We start from the raw sequence: 21,643 nt of genomic DNA on the forward strand, positions 1-21,643 counted from the left end.
ATCTCGGAGGCCATGGCCATGCATGCACAACGTCTCGGTGGTAGAGTGAATAGAAGCCTTGCATCCGCCCTGACCGTTCAGTTTGTCTGCTGTGTTATCGCTCATCCGGTATTTGTATTACCGTGTTTACTCATCTGTAACACCCGCCCAATTTTGAGCCAATCATAGGCAGCACCCTTTGAGTTAATGAGAAGTGGCAAGATGGTGAATTTGACAATGCGGCGGATTTTGATATTAGAGTCTACAGAAGTTGCGATTTCGACGGGAACCTACGAGGCACTACAGCGGCTAAAAAAGGAGCGGTGGGGGGTGGGGGGAGCTTTCGGTTCCTTCGCTGGTTTATATGAAACTAGAGCGAAAAAAAGAACTGCCTCTTCACTGACATCCTCTCAGGAAATTCGAGAACAGGCAAGTTTCTAAAGGTCTTCTTGCTTACGTGGCCAAAATAACCTGCGCGTCAGGGCACGAAGACAGCTGTGGCTTTGAGAGAAAGTGAGTTCGTTACACGACAGTACGAAGTGCTTACAGTTTGTTTTCCCTACTTACTGGTGCGCATTCTCTCTTCGCGTTACAATCATCATCTCCCTCTCATTTGGTTTCCCCTTACCCCAACGCTGAGCATCAGGCTAGAACACAGTTTCAGGCCGACCTTTAAGCTTTCTTTTATGATAAGTACATTTGTCTTTGTAAACAGAGTGTATACGTTTTGTTTGTTCTACGCAAGGCCCTTTCTTTGAAAGTTTCCTTCTCGTCAAAAAGAAGAAGAAAAGATAAAGTGCCTTTCCTTTCTTGTCGTTTATAATGAACCTCTTTCCGGCAAAAAAAGCTCAAGCATAACACTTAGGCGGACTGTGTAAGCTACCGGTCTGAACTGGCTTCGTGTCCCTGCCTTAGCGTCCTTGAAGCACGTTGAATTGAAAATGGGGTTTTACGTGCCAAAACCACTTTCTGATTATGAAGCACGCCGTAGTGGAGGGCACCGGATGAATTTGGACCACCTGGGGTTCTTTAACGTGCACCTAAATCTAAGTACACACGGGTGTTCTCGCATTTCGCCCCCATCGAAATGCGGCCGCCGTTGCCGGTATTCGATCCCGCGACCTCGTGCTCAGCAGCCCAACACCATAGCCACTAAGCAACTACGGCGGGTTAAAGGCATTTAGCAAGTAAAGGCAGAAGTGTAAAGAGAGCTACAGCCTTTAAGCTTCTACACTACGGCCTTTACACTATGCTAGCTTTTGCACCCTGGTGCTCCACTTGCCAGTAGTTGCCTCTGATCATGCTGAACACAAATCTGGCGTTCAACAAAGCCCTGTAACCATGGCTGCAACATGAAAAAACCAGCAAACTCCAGTAATGAGAATGGTGGCCCCTACAATTTTGCAACACTATTTTCGTGGCAGCCACAGCATGTACTACCATTTTCAGTGTGACCTAATAGATGCAAAAACGGGCCACAGCCCAATAACAACTGCGCTATCTGGGTGTCACTGATATCGCACTGCACAGCCTAGTGTGATAACAGCGATATCAGTGTACGTGGTCTTGTTTGCCTCAGCACGTCAGCCACAGAAACAACAGGGCATCCTTGAACAGCGCCCACGTTTGAGCATGTGCACGCACTTAAAGCTTTAATTCTGCAACGAAGTGGCCGAAGCTGTGCTGGTGTTCTGTGCACTGTGCACTGTGCTGGTGTAAGCTGTGCTGGTGTAATACAAGCACGTTCTGCACATGCGCGTACGCAGGAGGCGTGCCCCATGTCCGAGCTGGCCGAGCAGCTGCAGGCGTGGCAGAATCGCGTCTACGTCTACGTGCTGGGCTATCGGCCCAGTTACAGCAGCTGGAAGGACGCGAACGAGACGGTGCACTTCGAGGACGTGGAACTCGTATTCGGAACGCCTCTCAGGCCCGGGGTGTCGTCCAGCCAGAAGGACCGAGAGTGGTCGAGGACCATGATCGACATTTGGGCCACGTTCGCGCGCACGGGGTGAGACAACGATAGATTAGAGAGCGTTTCAGTCGGCATCTTGTGAGGCAGAGTCTGCATTGGCCTCCCTTCCCCTATGTGTAATGCCCGAAAAGTGTTTTTTAGGGTAGATAAAAATATTCTGACCCTTGAACTTGAATTACTCGGTGAGGCGGAAATTACTTCGACGAAAAATAAAAAATGCATAACTGAATAAACACACGTTGCTCATTGCCTGCGATATTGCTCGTTCGACCACAGAGGACACACTTTTGTTTGCATGCTTCTTTTTTTTTTGCACGAATCTTCGACTTCTGACGCAGGAGGGCGCCACAGGTGCGGGACGTCAAGTGGTCCCCGTACGACAGCGCCCGCCCGACGCTCATGAAGCTGGGACCCAAGGACGCCGTCGGCGAGCAGAGCGACGACAAGCAGCAGCAGTGCGTCATGATGCGGTCGGACCGCGGGGCGCCCCGGCAGCCGACGACGACCGCGCCGGGTCACGACGACGGCTCGACGGCGGCGCAGCCGCTAGGTGGCTCCACCCGAGCGAGCCCGACGACGCTTCGCGGCTGCGGCGTCGCGGTGGTGGCGCTGGCGTGCGCCTACGTCGCGCAGTTGCGCGCTTAGAGCCACCACCACCTAGACTCTCTTCAGGCCTCTCCACATGCATGGATGACGTCACCACACCTGGCCCTCGCACGCCTCGCGTCATTGCGCGTGTACGTTCAAGAAAACGTGTAGCGGGTTACATCATTCCATCGAAAACTCCTCAGTCTCAAAAGTTGCAGAATGAACTTTATTTTCGCGTGTTTATAAATAGTGTTTAGGTGTGTTTAAGTGTTTAGGTGCTGTTGGTAGATCGTACGTACTCGCGGGCCTCCACTTTGTTTGTGTGCGTACCAAGGTCGCCCGTTCGAACCCTGCCTCCTTCGGCGCCGCTGACTATACGCATCGACGCTGCGAGAAGCTGCCGTGGTTTCTCGAGTCGCGGCAGTGTTCCTCTTTATGTTCATTTTGTGTTACGACAATTCTCGTGTTTAGCGTGAACTGTCAATGTCGGCTGTGTAACTGCATTATCGGACGAGCACCGAATCGTGAGGTACAGAAAAAGAATGAAAGCTGACGGACGAATCGATCTACGCCGAAATCTGTACCACGTATAAATGCTAATGCTCCCCGCATTTAAAATGTGCGTACACGTTGTTTGCTCAGTTGACTGTCTTTGCAACTTGTGATAAAATGATAAAACACCCTGGTAAGCAAAAATTATGGGGTTTAACGTGCCAAAACCACTTTCTGATTATGAGGCACGCCGCCGTAGTGGAGGACTCCGGAAATTTCGACCACCTGGGGTTCTTTAAGGTGCACCTAAATCTAAGTACACGGGTGTTTTCACATTTCGCCCCCATCGAAATGCATCTGCCGCGGCCGGGATTCGATCCCGCGACCTCGTGCTCAGCAGCCCAACACCATAGCCACTGAGCAACCACGGCGGGTACCCTGGTAAGCAAAATGTGGAGCTTCTTTTGAGCGGGATTTGGCTGTTTGGTAGAAGCAAGCACGTGCACACTCCTACGCATAAACAAAAAAAAGCTTTGTGACGTCCTGAAGGCCAATTATGAGTGCATTGTTAACAATAATTGTGAACGAGGCACTGGTATTGGAGGTTTTCTTCCTTTTTTTTTTTCACTTGGCAAAGGTACGTTTTCTTTTCTTTTTCGGCTACGTCCTTCCCTCGCCGAACGAGCTTTCGTCAAACCCTCGATTATATTCAACGCGGCTATGTGGGCGTGGTTTTTTTCCAACACGCGTGGATTCTGAAAGTGGTATCGTCTGTGCGTATACCCTTCAGGCGGCCCCGTGTCCACATTCGCGGACGCAACTTGTTTTTGCCAGTTCAATCGAGTAGTGGCGGAGAGAAAGCAGCGAACGTTGAGCTTCACGTGAATTGAACGCCCTGTTTGCTTAACGTGCCTTAATTTTATTTAACTTTCAATGTCCTCCGTACTGCTACGGACGACCAATTTCCTGACGGTGATATGTTCGACGAGATGTTCCACGTAATGTCTTCCGGCAGCAAGATAGAATAATTTTCATTTACTTCAAACGTAAACAGCACTAAACAGCTTCCCCCTCACCCTCCCTACCTCCTCGCCCGCATATCGTGCCAGGGGAAGGACGTTCGCTCGCTTAACTTAAACAATCCCAACGCCCAGGTGCGAGTGCCACTAAGAGACACTCAAGTCCAAGATTAAGGTCGCCTACCATTTTTTTCTTTTATACAGAAACTGAAGTTTAGGAACAGTGACATAATTATTGAGGTGAAGTTAATTAGCCACAGTTAAGATAGAGTTAGGCACTCTAACCATCCCCCTTTGGTGGGAGCCGAGCCTACGACCTTTAGAGTTAAGGTAAATTAGGGTTAATTTAGCGTTGCAAAACCACCACTAGATTTGCTGAGGGTTGGTATGTAATGCTTTATCGATGGTTCGGACGCTTGTTTTGAGCTTGTTCTTTATCGAAACGTATGCTGTTGTTTGTGTTTTACGGGTGACTTTACGGGTGACTACGGTAGTCTCTGCCTTACGTGGGTATTAGCCAGTGCATTTTCTGCTTGCTTACGGGGGTATGAGCCATTGCTTAAGGAGGTATGAGCCATTCACTGTCTTACGTGACGGGTAATTTTCTCGTTAAGCAAACACAGAAATGCTTAGGCATTTAAAGCCCCTCCGTCATGAGCAAAATGCGTTATTTAAGTAACACGAAAGCACCTTTCCTGCGGTTTTGCCCTCAACGAAAACGACATCTGAAGGTTTCACCTGGTAATCTTGACCTTAGCTTATGTAGTACTGTTGTACTCGGAGCATCGGTGCCAGGCTACAGCTGCATGGACATTTGACCAGCCGTGTATGATTACCTCTGCGCCAAGAAATACATTATCATGGTAATGTTTTGCTATATTAATATTTACTGCAACATTTCCCCGATTTACGTTTCCTTTATCATCTTACAAAATTCAGATATGAAAACGAGAAAAAAAAATTAGTTCAAAATCTGTGCTGTGCCTTTTACTACGATCCTTAGCTTTTCTTTAATTATTACTATCTAACTTCACTCTGTCTCTTTTGACTGTTGTACTACGTTTTACTAGACTTTTTTTTCGAATTTTCGAACCACCCTGTTCTTGGCCTGTCCCCCGCAGTACCCGCCGTGGTTGCTCAGTGGCTATGGTGTTGGGCTGCTGAGCACGAGGTCGCGGGATCGTATCCCGGCCACGGCGGCCGCATTTCGATGGGGGCGAAATGCGAAAACACCCGTGTACTTAGCTTTAGGTGCACGTTAAAGAACCCCAGGTGGTCGAAATTTCCGGAGCCCTCCACTCCGGCGTGCCTCATAATCAGAAAGTGGTTTTGGCACGTAAAACCCCATAATTGTTTTTTACCCCCGCAGTGGGTTCGCACCATTTTTTGGAGGGGGTCACCCTAATCACTGTCACCATCAAGAACCGCGTGCGCTCGAGCGTATCCTGTCGCATGCTCACGCTCAAAAGCTGCTCGATCGCAGCGCCCACATTCGAGGAACGAGCGGGCAAGCAAGCAAGCACTGTCCCCGGGAGCAGTCATCGAGACGGGGCAACGGCTTCTGCGCGAAAAAGTCAAACATGAGGAAGCAAGACCTTCCCGAGACGTCACTGACCACGAGCTCGTACGAGACCGCGCTCACATCGCTGTCCAAGAACCGCGATGCGAAGACGCCGGCCACAGGTGACCCTTGATGCAATTCTCTCGGATTACGTCTCTGATTACGTCTATGATTACGGCTCACAAGAAACGACACGAGTAGTTTAGAACTTGTTGTTGGGCGAGTTGGTAGATATTAGCGAACATTGCTTAACTGCTCGAACAAACGAACCACACCCGTCCGTCCTTGTCCCTCGCTGTCTTTGTGGTTCGTTTGTTCGCGCAGTTAAACAATGTTCGCTAAAACGACACGAGGCTATAGCAGAGGACAGAAAAGCGCTTTCTGCTCAGTTATTGCATGTTTAAGATGGTTCATTTCGCCATACAAATTAGATTAGAGTTTGGTGTTTTACATGCCAAAACAAGATACGACTATGAGGCATGCCGTAGTGGTTGAACCCGAATATTAACACCACTGGGGGTTCTTTACCGAGCACCCAGTGGACGGTGCATGGACGTTTTGCGGCCGGGATTCGATCCCACGACCTCGGGCTTAGGGGAGCAACACCGAAGCCACTATACGGTGGGTGCCGTTGTCAGATGGGAAGAGGACTTGGCACCCGGAGATGCCGCGTCCCGAAGCTTACATACTCATCAACCCAACATCATCCGATGCATTGAGACCGGCACTCGCCCTCTACCCGGGCTGACTGGGCATTAAGCTTTGGGTCGGGCCTACGGTCCTTCCCGGATAAGGATAGATTCCTATTGGACGTCACGAAACGACAAGCGTATTAAATCAACTCTGACCACTATACTTGCAGACCTCCTTTGTGACACCGGTTCTCTGATGAAATCTGCACGTCTATGGCAAATTTTGTAGCAGTCGCGAAATCGCTTTTTCATGCCAAAGAAATATTTGAACTGGAAGCAACGAGCTTTTATCTCAAAAATAGCCTGACGTTTTTTTTTTTTTTTTTTACAACGAGCGCACGCGCGGTGCGTCCACTTGAGCGGACCGTTGCGAGGCCGGGTCTCAAAGGTAAAGTAGGGAGGGGGGGGGGGGGGGGGCAAGCGCGAGCTTCGCCCTCTGCTGAAGTGGGAAGCTGCGATTGTCACCACTCCGGATTTTTGCCTTGGCCTTTTCGTGCAGTCGCTCGTTTTCATGTGGTTGATGGTGGTCGGTGGTCGTCGGCAATTATATCACGTTAAAGAAAACCTTCGTTGCGAACCTAGTTCTCGCGAAATCGCAAATTTAGACAAGAAATTTGCGGCGGTAAAATAAATATTTCGTCAAATATCATTAAGCAACCAGCGCAGTTGCGGAGGCATGCAAACATGGGCGATGGCCGGCAATGCGAAGGTTGGACTGCGCTCTATCCTAAACGTCAAAGCCAGTCAGCGGTCTTGTAGTAAGCACATGCGCCGAAATCGAGGCGCCAGTGGGTACGCCTAAAGCAAAGCATAACTTCACCAGACCGGTATAACGGCCTCCTGCTCTGGCCAGAGCTGCCCATAACGGCGATTTGAGCTGAGCACCGGAAATGGCCCATGGTGCATGTTACACCGACGCCACAGGTTGTGCATCCCGACTGGCTTGACACGCCAGGTCGCAGGTAAAATTAGCATAAAAACATTAAGCTTTATCAAACGAAATACTTTCTACTTTTGAATATCATATTTCGAAAAGGCGTGCCGCGATTTGTAAATACGTTCGCACACTGTTCGATACTGGACCTTTTCCTGAGCCTCCTTCGAGTTCACCAGACCACATCGAATCGCGCCACAGCTAATTGAGGAGCGCAGAAGCCGGCTCCCGCCCGTCACACTGCCCCCTTCTAGCCACCATAGTGTAGCCCAGCAAATCAAGGACACAAGCAAGGAAAAAAATGGCTGTGGCTTAGCTAAGGTTAAGCCCAGGATGCGAAGCATACTAGCCTTTATTTTAACGCGACAGCGTTTAGGAGCTCGTGTCGCAGAAAAGCCGGTGTCGTCGGCGTCGGCTCAGGCGTGCGGCGCTTGCTCAGGCGCACATTTTGTTGTCGCGCCGAACGCTGCGTTGCTCGACGCTCACCGCGTCCGATGCGGGGCGCGTAGTCGCTGCGCCGTAGCAAAGCCACCTAGAAACAGTCTCTGTAGCACGCCGCAACCTTCGCTTCTCATTCCAACGAGCAGCTCTGTCTCCAGGAGGCATCTCACCTCGTGAGTGTCTAGCAGAGGCAATTAAGCGCAGCTGCTTATATACCGCCGCGACGCCGCGAGCGACGGCGCGAGTTGGAGCCCCGTTTCTCCTCTGTCGTGACGTCACGGTGTCACGTGGTATTGAAGGCGACACCGCCGCGCCTGAGGAGCTGGGTTGAGCTCTAGTAATATGCTTCGCATAAAACACGATCCATGTGTGTGTGCCTCGTTTCTTCGTTTTCACTGTGACGCCCTCCATGCCGTTCCGTGACGATAAACTAACACGACCACATTGCCACCCTTGCTTAGGCCGTCATGTGCCATCCCATAAATTCGCCAGACACTGATTATCAGTTGATTATCAGCTGATTATCAGCAATCATATACTGTTTCCTGTATAAATGTCCAAACGTTAGGGATATTATTGAATACACTCCCGCAAGGAAAGAAAATGGGTTGGTTAATTAAGCTCTCTTGACCAACCAAAGGATTCTATAGGCAAGAAGATACATACACATTCGCAGCTTTGTTAGCATCTGGATTTTCCATACCATTTGCGTATCTGATAATGGAGCTACATAACGATATCGTTGGTGATTTAACCATGAAACAGGAAGTAGTCGCGAGATTTCAGGTTTCGCGAGGCAGTGCGAACAGACTAACCACCTTCCTTGTTTTTTTGTGCTAGCGATAGAACCTCTTTTTAGTTAGAAATAAAAAGCTGTGTGTCAGAGCTTCAATTACCAGATAACTGGTCGGTTAAAGTCACACCTTACGCTGATGACGCCGCTATGCGTCGCAGAGATGAATATAGTCTAACTACAGTTCTGGGAACGTATACCAGCGAGGAACATATCTCCCACTATTACCAGCACCGGACCGCCAAGTCACCCACCTTTGCTTACACACACACCCGGATCGGTCTAGTTTGCTACACCACTGCCTCCGGGATCGGCCAAGCCATACTATCGCACTGCCTCCGGGATCGGCCAAGCCATACTACCGCACTGCCTCCGGGATCGGCCAATGTTACTATCACACTGCCTCCGGGATCGGCCAAGTTTACCGTTACACTGCCTCCGGGATCGGCCAAGTTTACCATCACACTGCCTCCAAGATCGGTCTATAGTCGGATACAACTTTAGAAAAAAGGGGGCGTTTACTCCTCCGAGGCGGATGCACACGAGCATCCACCAATGGGCGCGCACTCTGGACCGACGTCATGCGCCGGACGGCCGGTGACTTCGCCGCTTCGGTCATCTGGGCGGGGCCTCCCCTTTTTTCTAAAGTTGTATCCGACTATAGTTTACTCGGCGAGGTGGCCTGCACGCCAAATCCCGTCGACGTAGGCAAAGAACGCTTCGCTTTAGATGCAACGTTTTTTTTCTCTCGAACGCCCTCTTTTCGGTAACTGGACACAGCCGATCGTCACTGAAACACAGGGCAGGCAGCAAGGTGCACTGTACGTAGAAGTAAAGGCGACGAAAGGGATACGCACACAGCGACAAGCTGAGGGCTTTCGTCTATACCCTCCCAGAGGCAGGGTATAGACGAAAGCCCTGTCTGTAGGCCAGCGTCTGTAATCCGGACTGAGTGACTGAGCGATATCACCGGTGGACTTCCTCTTTTTTCTTTAATCTTTCCGTCCCCGTTTCCCTTTCCCCAGTGTAGGGTAGCCAACCGGGCTCAGTCCTGGTTAACCTCCCTACCTTTCATTTATCATTTGCTCTCTCTCTCTCTCTCTCCCAGAGGCACCACAAGAGGACAGCACTCGCATACTACCGGTGTCGCCGCGGATCTCTCTCTCTCTCCCAGAGGCACCACAAGAGGACAGCACTCGCATACTACCGGTGTCGCCGCGGATCTCTCTCTCTCTCCCAGAGGCATCACAAGAGGACACCACTCACATACTACCGGTGGTGTCGGCGCGGATCTCTCTCTCTCTCCCAGAGGCACCACAAGAGGACACCACTCACATACTTCCGGTGGTGTCGGCGCGGGTCGCGGAAACCGCACCCGAATGGACCCTGTTCCCGGATACTGCTGACCAGACAGCCGAATTCAAGCCTGCCGTCAAGGTGCCCAGCGACGAGTGGCTGCCGGAACGTCTGTCGCAGCTGGGCATACCGCACACACCGCCAGACGGAGGCAGTTCGGAGGTCGAACCTGCTCACGGAATCTCGGGAGAGGAACCCACCGAGAAGCCCAGCGGCGGCGATCAGACGGGTGAGTACGGCAGAATGTCACGGCGAAAATAAGCAACAGTAAAAGTCGCGACTCAATATTCGGTAGCGAGCGGTAGCAATTCGGTAGCAAGCGCAAGATATGTGCCACTGAATAACAGACCTGCCAACATTAGCCACGAAAATACTACTGTCAAAGCAAAAAAAAAAGTGAAGTCTACTACCAAGTGTTTTATTACTCTAGATGTCGACGGTTTAATTAAAACGGGTTTCCAACTCGGTTTTGTAGGCGGATCAGGCACTGTCAGAAATTTCCGTGAAGTTTATTCAGGAAATATTCCCGCAATAGCGGCCGAAATACCGGTGGTCGTAAAATATTGATTCTTTAGAGGGTGACGCTGCATCCGGCAGGTCGAACGATGGAGCGTGTGAAAAAATCAAGATATTAAAATATCTGGCGTTTACATTTCGCTTTAGTTTCTCGCGCTGACCTTTCACTGCAGCGTAGTTATGAAGGATCTCGGCAGAGGTCACGGTGGGCCGCCTAGAACCTTACAAACAGCAGTAGGTCAACCAAGAGAGAGCGTTTACTCCAAACATGGCATCCAATGCAACTGTTCCTTCAACCATAGCCTTCGATAATCTCGGAGGCCATGCTTCGTTCGACACGCTCCTGCCAGGCGGACTCTGCTAGGTGGCGCTGGCCCTGTTCGAGCGCAAATCAGGAGAGAAACCATTTATGATAACTCAAAGGGAAGCTCATTACTTTTCGAAGCGAGATCGGGATGCCTTAGAACACGCACCTATATAGCGAGATATAAGAAGGAAGAAGCAGCATGTGCTTGCTGTGGTAAAGCTAAGGAAACTACGGAGCATGTTTTATTAGAATGTGAAGACGTCTACCCAGCGGTCGATTTAGGCACCACTGGCCTCCTTGAAGCCCTTGGGTTCAGAGGGAGCAGTGGTAAAGCAAACATGTCCGCAATAGACATTAGTAAGAGGCGACTGGAGGATTGGTGGAAGAAAAGTAGGGAAACGACAAAAGACGGAGACGTACAAAAGCACAGTTCGCAATAGGGCATCAGAAAATTTGGGCGTGGTAGTTCATAGCGTTCTTTTTGTGTCTTTTTTCATTGTTTAACCTAGGTAGAATATTAGGCAGTATGATCTTGGTGGCGCAACCCACCGCCCCGTTCCAAAGGGGACGCTCATAACATCCATCCATCCATCCGCAAGCTGGTAGGCGGCTATTGGTCGCCGCTCGCGTTTCAAAGGAGATGCCAATAAAAATTGTCGTCACAGCCGGCACCGCTCCCAGGAAACACCGCAGTCAGGATCTTCTATTGTACCGTGCAATCGCGTTTTCCTGAGCGCACACAGCAAGGAAGAGCAGCTTCCTCCCAGCGGTGCTTCGAAAGAATCCCCATGACATCACTTCACACTATAATAATAATAATAATAATAATAATAATAATAATAATAATAATAATAATAATAATAATAATAATAATAATAATGATGATGATGATGATGATGATGAACTGAATGAATGCCATTCACGGTGGCGTCTGAACATATTCATCAACTTAATTCGCCTCCACCGTTGACTCGTCTAATCAAGGTTTGGAAGAGCAACACAGAGAGTGCACGCTGTTTAACGTTGGGACGTGAAGATGGACCGTCTCGCCAATGTAAGCCGGCGTAGCATACAGTGTAACCCGGTCCGAGGAGAACACATTTCAGGGACCGAATGGAACGACTCGGTAGGTACTAGACACTTCGGCTTCCAACGAGATCGCAGGCCCTCTTGCTGACCGCGACGGGTGTATTCCAATTAGCGTAAAATGAGAGCCTAGAAGGTCAAAATACTCGGGAGCCTTTCACTAGGGCTTCTCTTACAGTTCCTGTGTTGATTGAGCGGGTAATGAATGAATGAATGAATGAATGAATGAATGAATGAATGAATCAATCAATCCAATCAATCAATCAATGAATGAATGAATGAATCAATCAATCAAGTCTTAACCACTAAATAAATGACTTAATAGACTTTAGCGGCTCAGGTCCACGTACAAAATTTCAATGTCTTGCGGCAGTTTTCACGGCTGGAGTGGACCACATCAGATATAACGTATTAGCCAGGCCACGGCGTCTTGTGAAAGAAGAGTGAGAGAGAGCAAGTTCGTCTCGGCCTTCAGCTACTCGGACGTACGCCTCTCGCAGGTGGCAGTCGGAGCCCGGAGGGCAGCATTCGTCCCACCACACCGGGTCAGAAGGTCGCGGGCCAAAGCGAGGGCTTGAGCTCGGCCTCCACGGCGAAGGAACGAGGCGAGAGAGGAGCCACCTCAAGCCCGACCCGTACACACGAGAGAGACGCAGCGCTCAGGTTAACCTACGTTGTTCATTCCTATTTACCTAAGCCGGAAGGACACCCGCCGTGGTTGCTCAGTGGCTATGGTGTTGGGCTGCTGAGCACGAGGTCGCGTGATCGAATCCCGGCCACGGCGGCCGCATTTCGATGGGGGCGAAATGCGAAAACACCTGTGTGCTTATATTTAGGTGAATGTAAAGAACCCCAGGTGGTCTAAATTTCCGGAGTCCTCCACTACGGCGTGCCTCATAATCAGAAAGTGGTTTTGGCACGTAAAACCCCAAATATTATTAAGCCGGAAGGAATTTCAACTATTGGCTCGTGGGTCTATAACGCCGTGTTACATAGTGCTCAAAAATTTGAAACAACGACCATTCGGCAACTACTGAAATCGATCGTTTAGTTACCAGGTTCGCCTGCATTTGTAACAGCGGCTTAAACCATCTTTAAAAGAAAAAGAAAAAAGAAAGAACGGGCATTTTGGACTTGGGCTTAGGTACAGAGCGATTACATGTCGCACTTGCATGTAATTGCGCGCAAAAAAAAAAAACGGCGTTTCCATTTTTGAGCGCACCAACTCGCGGCAACAAACAAAACTCGGAGATGAGATGAACTACAAAGGAGTGCACGGAAAGCACAAAACGTGACGTGCAGTTATATATCTGTTTTTCGCATGAGCGCCGAGCTTTATTAGCTAACCAGAGCCCAATGCAGCTAGCCCAGTTTCCAGTCTTAACAGGTGCATCTCTTATCAATAGAATACGCCGTTTGCTCAGCTGTCGAGTTTGTAGTGCGGGTTCCATTCTCAAATGAGTACGAGTTCATTGATTGTAGACATGTCCGGTATACAGGCGGAGTACAATATACAGAAATAGGTTGCTCAGTGTAACTCTGCAATGTGACCTCTTGTCATGATATACGTAACAGCAAAAAAATAAAATAAAACAGAAGCAATAACGAAACACATGAAACCTACAACTCTCGCTTCGCGGTAGTACAATGTAATATGCGAGAATTAGAAAAAAAAAGTCGAGGACGAATGCACAAAAGTGTGTGTTTCACTCGCAAAAGAAAAGTCGCAGTTACGCCCGCAATGCGACATTGCACGACTACACGAGGTTCGCAAATTTTATCGGCCGTTTATATGGCCCGTAAACCTTCGCTTACTAATTGCCAAGCATGCGAGCATTATCTTATCTGACTCGACGACCACGAACATTCGCTGCAAGAACGCTGGTGAGACGGAGATCACCGGACGCGGAAACGCGAATGCTCCTGGCTGTCGCTCGCTTCACCACTTCTCCGAAACTCAACATCACCCGACCTCCAAGATTCATCAACAGCCCCGGTGTTTAAACATTGAACCGAATTTCCTTCCCTGTATTCAAGAGTCAGAAATAATGTTCCGTGCCGCCTGCGAAAATTACGTTTGTCGGTTTCTTGTTACCGAAAAAAAAGTTTCGTAGTTTAGAAGAGTAGCTTTCGAAAGCTGCAGAAGAGCCTAGTGCTACAGTTGGCTACAGCAATGAAAGAGCCCTATAGGATCATATGGACGCAGCGGAACTGTGTACATCTGTTTTTTCGGCAAAGTGTAGCAGTGTATAGCACACGGCCTTGTACAGTTATCATTCTCGTGGCATTGCGCCACCTTAATTTTATGCGTTGCATATTGCAATCCCTCAGTTCACCCCTTGGGCGCGGCCGGGCAGCCACCATTGAGGGTATGAGCCATTATGCGTTGCATATTGCAATCACTCAGTTCAGCCCTTGGGCGCGGCCGGGCAGCCACCATTGACCTTTAGCGCAACCACGTGACGTGACGTCACGACAGCCGGAGGAAAAGCTGGGCCCTAACTCGCGCAATATGCAACGCATTCTTGGCTTAACCAAGCTAAGCCTGGCCATTTTTTCACAACATTCAAATTGTCGTTTGTTTCTCAAACGTACATGTCACTCGGGACGTGTTTACTCCGTCGCTGCAGGCGTCGCGTTACCACGCCCGTTACTAAATAGACGGCGCATGCGCAGCAAGCGCGTGGAGTTGTAGAAGGTCACCACAGAAGCGAGCGACGCGCACTGCGTGTTGAAAAAAAAAAGAATAAGAAGCCCTGAAGTTGATGGATTCATGTCTCGCGGCGGCCAAATCAAACGCCACCTGAATCCTCCTGCTCGTACCAGGGGTAAGAAAACAAAATTACGGTGACGTTTCACTTCGCGAACGCGCTTGGCTACGACTTCGGGGTCGGTCGACTCGCGCTCCACCTGCCACCGCTTGTGTCGAGGCTCTTCTCTTTTGTTGCCCTTCTCGCTAGGCCTCTCGATCACGAGACTAACCCGGTACGTCGATAGCGCACACAGAACCCGTAGCAACTGCCAGAGGAGGTCAACCCAGCGAGCCTCCGCCTACCCTCCTCCTCCGTTACGCCTCGCCTCCTTTCTCCTTCCTCGCTTTGCTCAGCTCCACCTAGACTTTCTTCCTCTGGGTAGCGTTGCTTTGTCGAGCGTGTTGCGTTGCTTTGTCGAGCGTAACGCGGTCGCTATACATTGATCTCGACAGTGCGACGCGCGACTCTCTTCTCCACCTCCAGCGCCTTCTTCCTCCTCCGCCAGCGCTCGCTGCCCTCTCGGGGACAAACACAATATCGCCTACGTCACAGGCATACGTACGCTTGCGCGTAAAAAAGTTGGTTAGGTTGCTGAGTGCGTTAGTGTGAGTACGGCCTGTACAGGCGACCGTGCTGCTCAAACTCGCTATATATCTAAGTCGTACGTAAACACGTAGGCGCTAAAGCTATCCCTGCGACTGTGTGCAACGTGAGAAATAAGGCATATAGAAAATCGGTTTATTGTAGTGATGTGCGAATGTTGGTGTGCGAAAACTTCGCACATTCGATTTAAATCGTTTGGTATTCGATTCGAAAGACACTTCGAAAATATTCAAGCCCCCGAAAAGTCCGAAATGTATTCGGAACGTGTCTTAACAGCCAAGTCGCAAAGGAACTGAGCCATTTGTGGAGCGGTACTTGCTAGCTCACTTCGCGCGCTTTCACAAAGCGCTGTACTGGCGTTCTTGCATACTCGTCAGCGCATGGCAATGAGCGAGCAGCCGAGCATGCTATCAACCGGTTCCCTATAGTCAGCTTCGCCGAAGTACAACCATGTTACGCGGCGAAACATACAACGCGCATTACGGTGAAGCCTATTTACCGCGCAGTGAAGCATACCGAAAGTGGAACGGAAGCACTATATAACGGCGTGATTCTTGGTGCTGGTGGCTCCCCGACACTATCAGCTCAAGCATTCATATTTTAATGCCGCTTAATGCATTTGGGCAATACGAACCGCTCGGTGGAAAACTCTATGCCTGCTGCTAATCTGGCCGAGTGCCAAAAACACGGTTTCCGGATTACAAATTCGACCAAGTAGCGCGTTTGTTTTTAGAAAATCGCTCTACGGTAGCTGTGCACCACCAGCAGTGGCAAACTTAGTTCTTTAGAACCTGGCTGTAGAAGAAGGAAAAGCGTTTTCAAATCATGGTACTTGGCGATTTGCTCAACAACGCTCTTGACGAGACTACTTTCACGTCAGCACTGTGGTGAGACTACGATAAGCCTGTGGCACCAGGGAGGCTAATTCCTATTCAGGTGAGGGAGCGTCCTTGTTGGAGATTAGGGGGCCTTCCGAATTTGCTTGCATCTGGACTAGTACAGCTCCAACGCCTCGCGGCGTTTCTTTCTTTCTTTTTTGCCGGTGTTAGACGCAACTTCTAGCCTGAAGCAGTGGTGGACTGGACGAGGATTTGAACTTACGGCTTTCACATTAAATGTCCGGTGTTCCACCCCTGCTCCACGCCACCACCGAGACAGGGATTTGCGTACGGCAGGCATTACCAAATCGTGAGTGGGAGCTTACCAATGTCGTTGAAAAGAAAAGTATGCAATCATTGCATTATACCGGTGCTGACATATGGGGAAGAAACTTGAAGGTTAACAAAGAAACTCAAGAACAAGTTAAGGACCGGGCAAACAGCGATGGTGCGAAATATAGATCAGGGAGCGAAAGGGGATAGCCGACATTCTAGTTGACAATAAGAAAACAAAATGGAGCTAAGCAGGCCATGTAATGCATACGGTAGATAATAACCATCATAAAAATAATCAAATAATCACCATCATCATCATAAAAAACCTGGCGGCGCCTTTACAGGCGCTGGGAATTGAAGTTTATGCTAAACATCACGATGAATGCGACGGCGAAAATTCTGCAATGTCCATACCATTAACTCTTTCAGTGTTGGTTCAATTTTCGGACGTGACACACCCCCAGCTTCGTTTTTTCCTCTCGGATATTATAAAACAAACACAACGGTTTATTTTTGGTTGTGAGAGAATTTTTGTGTGGTCCTCATATTCCCATCTACACAAAAGGAATGTCAAAAGGAACATGACCGAACAGAAACACGGAACCGTACTGGTGCGTCAATGACATTGAAAGGGTTAAAAAACAGGAAGAAAAAGAAACGTTTTCGAGCGTCGCTTACACGCAGTCTGTTGTCAGACCTGTTTTTGAAGAATGTGACATTTGTGAACGTTGTCGCCCGTACAAGCTGCGGTTGAAGAACAATTAAGGCTCGTACGTACCATAGTTGACACGTTAGACTCCTTTCAAGACCGCTTACTTACACCAAAAACATAATCGTGCTTTTCGGTTGTTCTTCCGTTTACCATTCTTTACTTGGCGCCACCACTTGCAGTGGAGCGACAAGCTATGGATCGGGCCAGCCAATCAGAAGCGAGAATCAGAACATTAAGGACTCTTCGGCTGTCCGCCGCTGATGACGATTCGCGCGACACCGACTGAATGGAATCGTCACGGAATGATCGGTAGCACACAATAGGCGAACCCTCCTCCCTTATCGGGAACACGCAGCCGATTCTCGCTTCGCTGATTGGCTGACACGAGCCTCAGCCTTGGCTGCAGGGCATGGAGTTAGTGAGACTGAGTGCAGTAACTGGATTTCTATTTTTTTGTTCATGTAACCGGACCGATACAGCGAGGCGACAGCGGGGTCCCCACGAGGAACAGAACCCAGTGTCCAGGCAACGTTTCACACCGCAGCCACGTCCCCGTTCTGCGTGCACAGCGCGACATCTGACGAGAAGAGACCCCACGAGGACTCGGCAACCGAGCCCAAGGTCGAGTCCCCGACTCAGCGCAGTCCGGCCACCTCGTCTCATTCTCGACCTTCGCCGACCAGAAGCAGGGACAAGGAGATTTTCGAGCTGGACGACGAGCCTGACGACGGGCCCAACGCTAAACGGCAAGCATTGCGGTTTTATTTATTTAGAGCTATGGCATCAAGGTGACGGCAAAGACGGTCGCTAAGGTTGGCTGTAGGATGCATACAGAAATTGGGGGCGAGGACACCGGAGACGAGGCAGGTCAGGCGTGATCAGTGGCGATTTCTTGATCTAACGGCTCGGTCGTTGTTTTTTTAATCGTTTACTGCATCGTCTCTCCTACGCTCCTGGCTGAAATGTCTCTCTCGATGGTACCTCGCCCCATAAGTTTAGGCCGAGCTCGTTTCCCTTGGTCATAAACCTAAACGACAGCTGCCTCCTTGCCGATGTAATTAGTTCTCACCTCCGCTGGTCACACGGCCCGAAAATATACATATCGTCCTTTCTTCTTGAGCTTTCAATACGATCTCCAGAATATTATGGGCACGTGTTTTTTCTGGCGTTGTTTGGGAGTTCGAATTAGCTAGGAGACACAAGTAAACTGTAGAAGGCCCGACGTTTGGGCGAGTTGGTGCTGGTTGAACATATTGAAGGGGCAGCGCAATACGACTGACAGAAGGCAGGAACACACAGGACAGCGCTGTCCTGTGTGTTCCTGCCTTCTGTCTTCGTCGTATTGCGCTGCCCCTTCAAGACACAAATAAAAGCTGAAGAAGAATCAGATGCCGTCTGCTCTTACGCTCCCGAGGAAATCGTCTGCGTCCCTCACCCACCTACACCCTCCGTCACGCAACCAATACATACCGGCATTACAACTGTCTCGTTTAGTTTCCGAATACTATGTCAGCGTTGTATACGTTTATTGTAGTTGTGTTAATCGCTCTTCAGGCTGCCGTTCCGAGAGTCAACGACTACACACGTCGTCCGACCACCATGACGCTCGTAACCGTCTCCACGAAACGAAAAGCGCAAACGCATGTCCAATTGGCTCACATGAGTCCTATATATATACATTGGTTTTACATGAAGCCCGCATCCAAATGCTACTCGGGCACCTGCTATGCTCTCAAGACTCTCTGTAACACGCTTCTCTCAGAGCCACTAAAGGCCATGCCAGTACAGTCTCTGATCACGGTGACAGCGGCTTTGACTGTGGACGCCACGGGAATTGCAGCGACAGCTACGGCTTACTAAGCGTTAATCGTGCAACCGCTTACTGTTGAATTGTTATTAATAACGGCTACAATTAACGACAATACTGACAGAACAGCGAGGACAGCTACAAGAAGTTCCTGCAAGCACGGTAGATGTGGTCGACACAAGCATAACTCGTCCTGGTGTTAACAGCGCAAAACGTAGACAGAACACAAGACGAGATGATGACACATACCACAAGCGCTTCTCGTCTCGTGTTCCGTCTATGTTTTGCGCTGTTAACACCAGGATGGAGAACCAACAAGCCCAAGGTGGTATTCAAGCATCACTCGAACACTCGAAAGGCGGTGGCAGCAACAACAATCGCTTAAAAGGTTTCTCGTTCTACTGTGCAGCATTATTTTAAGCGCTTCGACAAGGAGAATATGCGTGTGGTCAATGAGCTTAAGCAATACTACGTACGTCTTCACCAACAAGGGCGAACGTCAACGCTTGTTTTCGAGTAATCAGTGCACGTTTGACGGACGGGACACCATCACCAACGGCGATCCTCTCGCAGGTCCTTCGGCGGCAGACTAGTGTTCGCGGGCGCTGTTACCGTGGCGGTACTTCTTCTGGCCTTGATGTCCTTCGCCCTCGTCAAGTACATGCGGAACCGCAGCCTACCAGTGGCCAAGGGCCTGTTCGGCACCGTGCGCGGACAGCGGCTCGTGGTCAGCGACCAAGGGCGCGAGTGGGCGGTGCTTGCCTTTCTGGGTGTCTCGTTTGCCAAGGTTCCCCGGGGACCTGTGCGCTTCAAGCCGCCGCAACCGCTGGTCTCACCACTCGGGGTACGACGATGCTGCCCCTATAGGCTTGCGCGAGACCTTTTACTTGCCTCCGTGCTCCAGAACAACCCCAAGCAAAGCTGCAACAGTAAAGCTTTCTTTCTGGACGCAGGAGGACCAGAGCGGCAGCACGCAGGACAACATGGTCAAGGGCCCGCCCTGCCCACAGCAGGACTTCTATCTGGGCCAGCACCATGTCCGCACCGACAACGCCAGCGAGGACTGCCTACACCTCAACATCTGGTCGCCCGCGCTGAACTGCTCGCCCGGCCACGAGACGGGCTCCTGCGAAGCGAAGACCGTCCTGTTCTTCCTGTACGGGGCGGCTTTCCAGAACGGCGGAAACAGCTACGAGGCACGTGTTACACAGAACGTCGTCGCTATAGGCGCGCTGCTTCCATTGGCAAACAGACGACACCTTGGTGACGAGGTGTCGTCTGTTTGCCAATGGCAGCCAGGCAGAAGACGCGCCATCCAGCCAGGAGACAGCTGCCAGCTGCCAGCCAGAAGACGCGCGAACTCGCAGGCGGTCATTTGCCCGTTACAGCCCAGCTAACTTCAGCGTTGTGGTTTACTGTTAAAAGGAACACTCTAATGTGCGGCTCTCGACGTTGCTGTTTCGGTAGCTGCGAGTACCAACTGAAGCTCTGTCGATGCGACGCTCAGGTGTCTAGAAAAGTGTCTACGCCACCAGCCACAGGTGATCGCCTGCTAAGCCGAGCGAGTTCTACATTGCGCCAGCGGGGAAAAAAAAACACGCACGTCATATGCGCACTTATAAGGTCCGCAAGTCGGGAACCAGCGATGGCCAAGATGCATGTGTATACGGCATAGTTTCAGTTTGCGACTGAAGTATGCTGACGCCTTCCGGTTGGGAGGCCACGCAAATTTACAACACCGACACCTTGAAGGATAACATGAGCGTGCCTGCACCGACGCTGGTGTTGGCACGATGTGCCCAGCCAGTGGCGAGGGGCGCATCCGTATGCGAAATAGCAGCACGTGCGATTGGAAGCGTTTATATCCGCTCACTACAGGTTGCGCGTAACGGCGCTGCTGTCGGCACGCCAAGTTGCAGCGCTCAATTTGTCCACAACCTCTGTATCTATACGAACGCAGATAGAAGAGCAAAGCTGGGGGTGGTATTCCGAACATTGTCGAATTCTGCCACACTGACCAGTTCGCCATCTTGTAAACTGTGGTCGGCCAAGAGCACGGCCTCTCTCTCTCTCCGATTGGCTAAGAAATGCCGCCATTGCAGAATTTGACAATCGCGTCGCACATACGAGACGGGAGGCGCGGGCTCCTGGGTAATCTTGACCATCTGCATTTCTTTAACGCGCACCTAAATCAAAGTACGCACGAGCGTTTTTTTTTTTTTTGCATTTAGTCCCCATCCAAATGCGGCCGCCGCGCGCACACGAATCGAACCCGTGACCTCCAGCTCAGCAGTGCAACACCACATGGTCGCTAAACTACGCACGGCAGCCGGTAACAAGACCGTTTGAGCTAAACGTGTCGAAAGAGGCTCACCATGTGTCGCCACGACGAATGGTCTGTGTGACCCCGCAGCTCTACGACGGCCGGTACCTGTCCGCCCTGGGCGACCTGGTGGTGGTCGTGCCGAACTACCGCGTCGGGGCGCTGGGCTTCCTCAGCGGCCCGTCGGCCAACACGTTGCCGGGCAACGTCGGCCTGCACGACCAGCGGCTGGCGCTCTCGTGGACGCTGGCCAACATCGAACAATTCGGCGGCAACGCGTCCCGCCTGGTCCTGGCGGGTCACGACGCCGGGGCGACGTCCCTGGGCTACCACCTGTTCAGCGGGGACTCCGGCTTCTGGACGCGCAGCGTCACTCGCTTCATCCTGCAGAGCGGGGGACCCTTCCACAGGTAGGCAGTCGACGCTTCGCTATAACGAAGTGCGTGCGTCCGACTCTAAAATGCTACCTACCTTTGTTACATCCGATATTCATCAGAGACGTATATGCGTTAAGCGCTGGTGCGGGTATGGGCATTCTGGATTCACTTTGTTATA

General features: G+C 50.6%; 3 protein-coding genes across 5 annotated transcripts in view; 2 read left to right on the forward strand and 1 right to left on the reverse strand.

The window, feature by feature from the left end:
- The window catches only part of LOC135917350 (acetylcholinesterase-like), a 29,178-nt gene extending 26,582 nt beyond the window's left edge, over positions 1 to 2,596 (forward strand). For both annotated transcript variants that reach the window (XM_065450943.1, XM_070525801.1), the window contains 2 exons: positions 1,746 to 1,987; positions 2,290 to 2,596. In XM_065450943.1, coding sequence (XP_065307015.1) covers positions 1,746 to 1,987; positions 2,290 to 2,596 — 549 coding nt within the window. The remainder of the gene's footprint in view (positions 1 to 1,745; positions 1,988 to 2,289) is intronic.
- The window catches only part of LOC135917351 (DNA helicase MCM8-like), an 85,310-nt gene that overhangs the window by 6,380 nt on the left and 57,287 nt on the right, over positions 1 to 21,643 (reverse strand). Inside the window, exon 10 of one of the 2 annotated variants that reach the window (XM_065450946.1) lies at positions 21,451 to 21,472. The exons of the other annotated variant lie outside the window; for it this stretch is intronic. The gene's annotated coding sequence lies outside the window, so the exon portion shown is untranslated. Of the gene's footprint in view, positions 1 to 21,450; positions 21,473 to 21,643 lie in introns of those variants that run through there. 2 annotated transcript variants of the gene reach the window in all.
- Positions 2,559 to 21,643, forward strand: part of LOC135917349 (acetylcholinesterase-like) — a 29,363-nt gene continuing 10,278 nt past the window's right edge. Inside the window, exons 1-8 of the mRNA XM_065450942.1 lie at positions 2,559 to 2,688; positions 5,534 to 5,733; positions 9,580 to 10,056; positions 12,237 to 12,399; positions 17,438 to 17,704; positions 19,339 to 19,609; positions 19,719 to 19,961; positions 21,179 to 21,498. Coding sequence (XP_065307014.1) covers positions 2,642 to 2,688; positions 5,534 to 5,733; positions 9,580 to 10,056; positions 12,237 to 12,399; positions 17,438 to 17,704; positions 19,339 to 19,609; positions 19,719 to 19,961; positions 21,179 to 21,498 — 1,988 coding nt within the window. The 5' untranslated portion in view covers positions 2,559 to 2,641. The remainder of the gene's footprint in view (positions 2,689 to 5,533; positions 5,734 to 9,579; positions 10,057 to 12,236; positions 12,400 to 17,437; positions 17,705 to 19,338; positions 19,610 to 19,718; positions 19,962 to 21,178; positions 21,499 to 21,643) is intronic.

Source organism: Dermacentor albipictus, chromosome 9 (assembly GCF_038994185.2).
Source record: "Dermacentor albipictus isolate Rhodes 1998 colony chromosome 9, USDA_Dalb.pri_finalv2, whole genome shotgun sequence".
NCBI lineage: Eukaryota > Metazoa > Arthropoda > Arachnida > Ixodida > Ixodidae > Dermacentor > Dermacentor albipictus.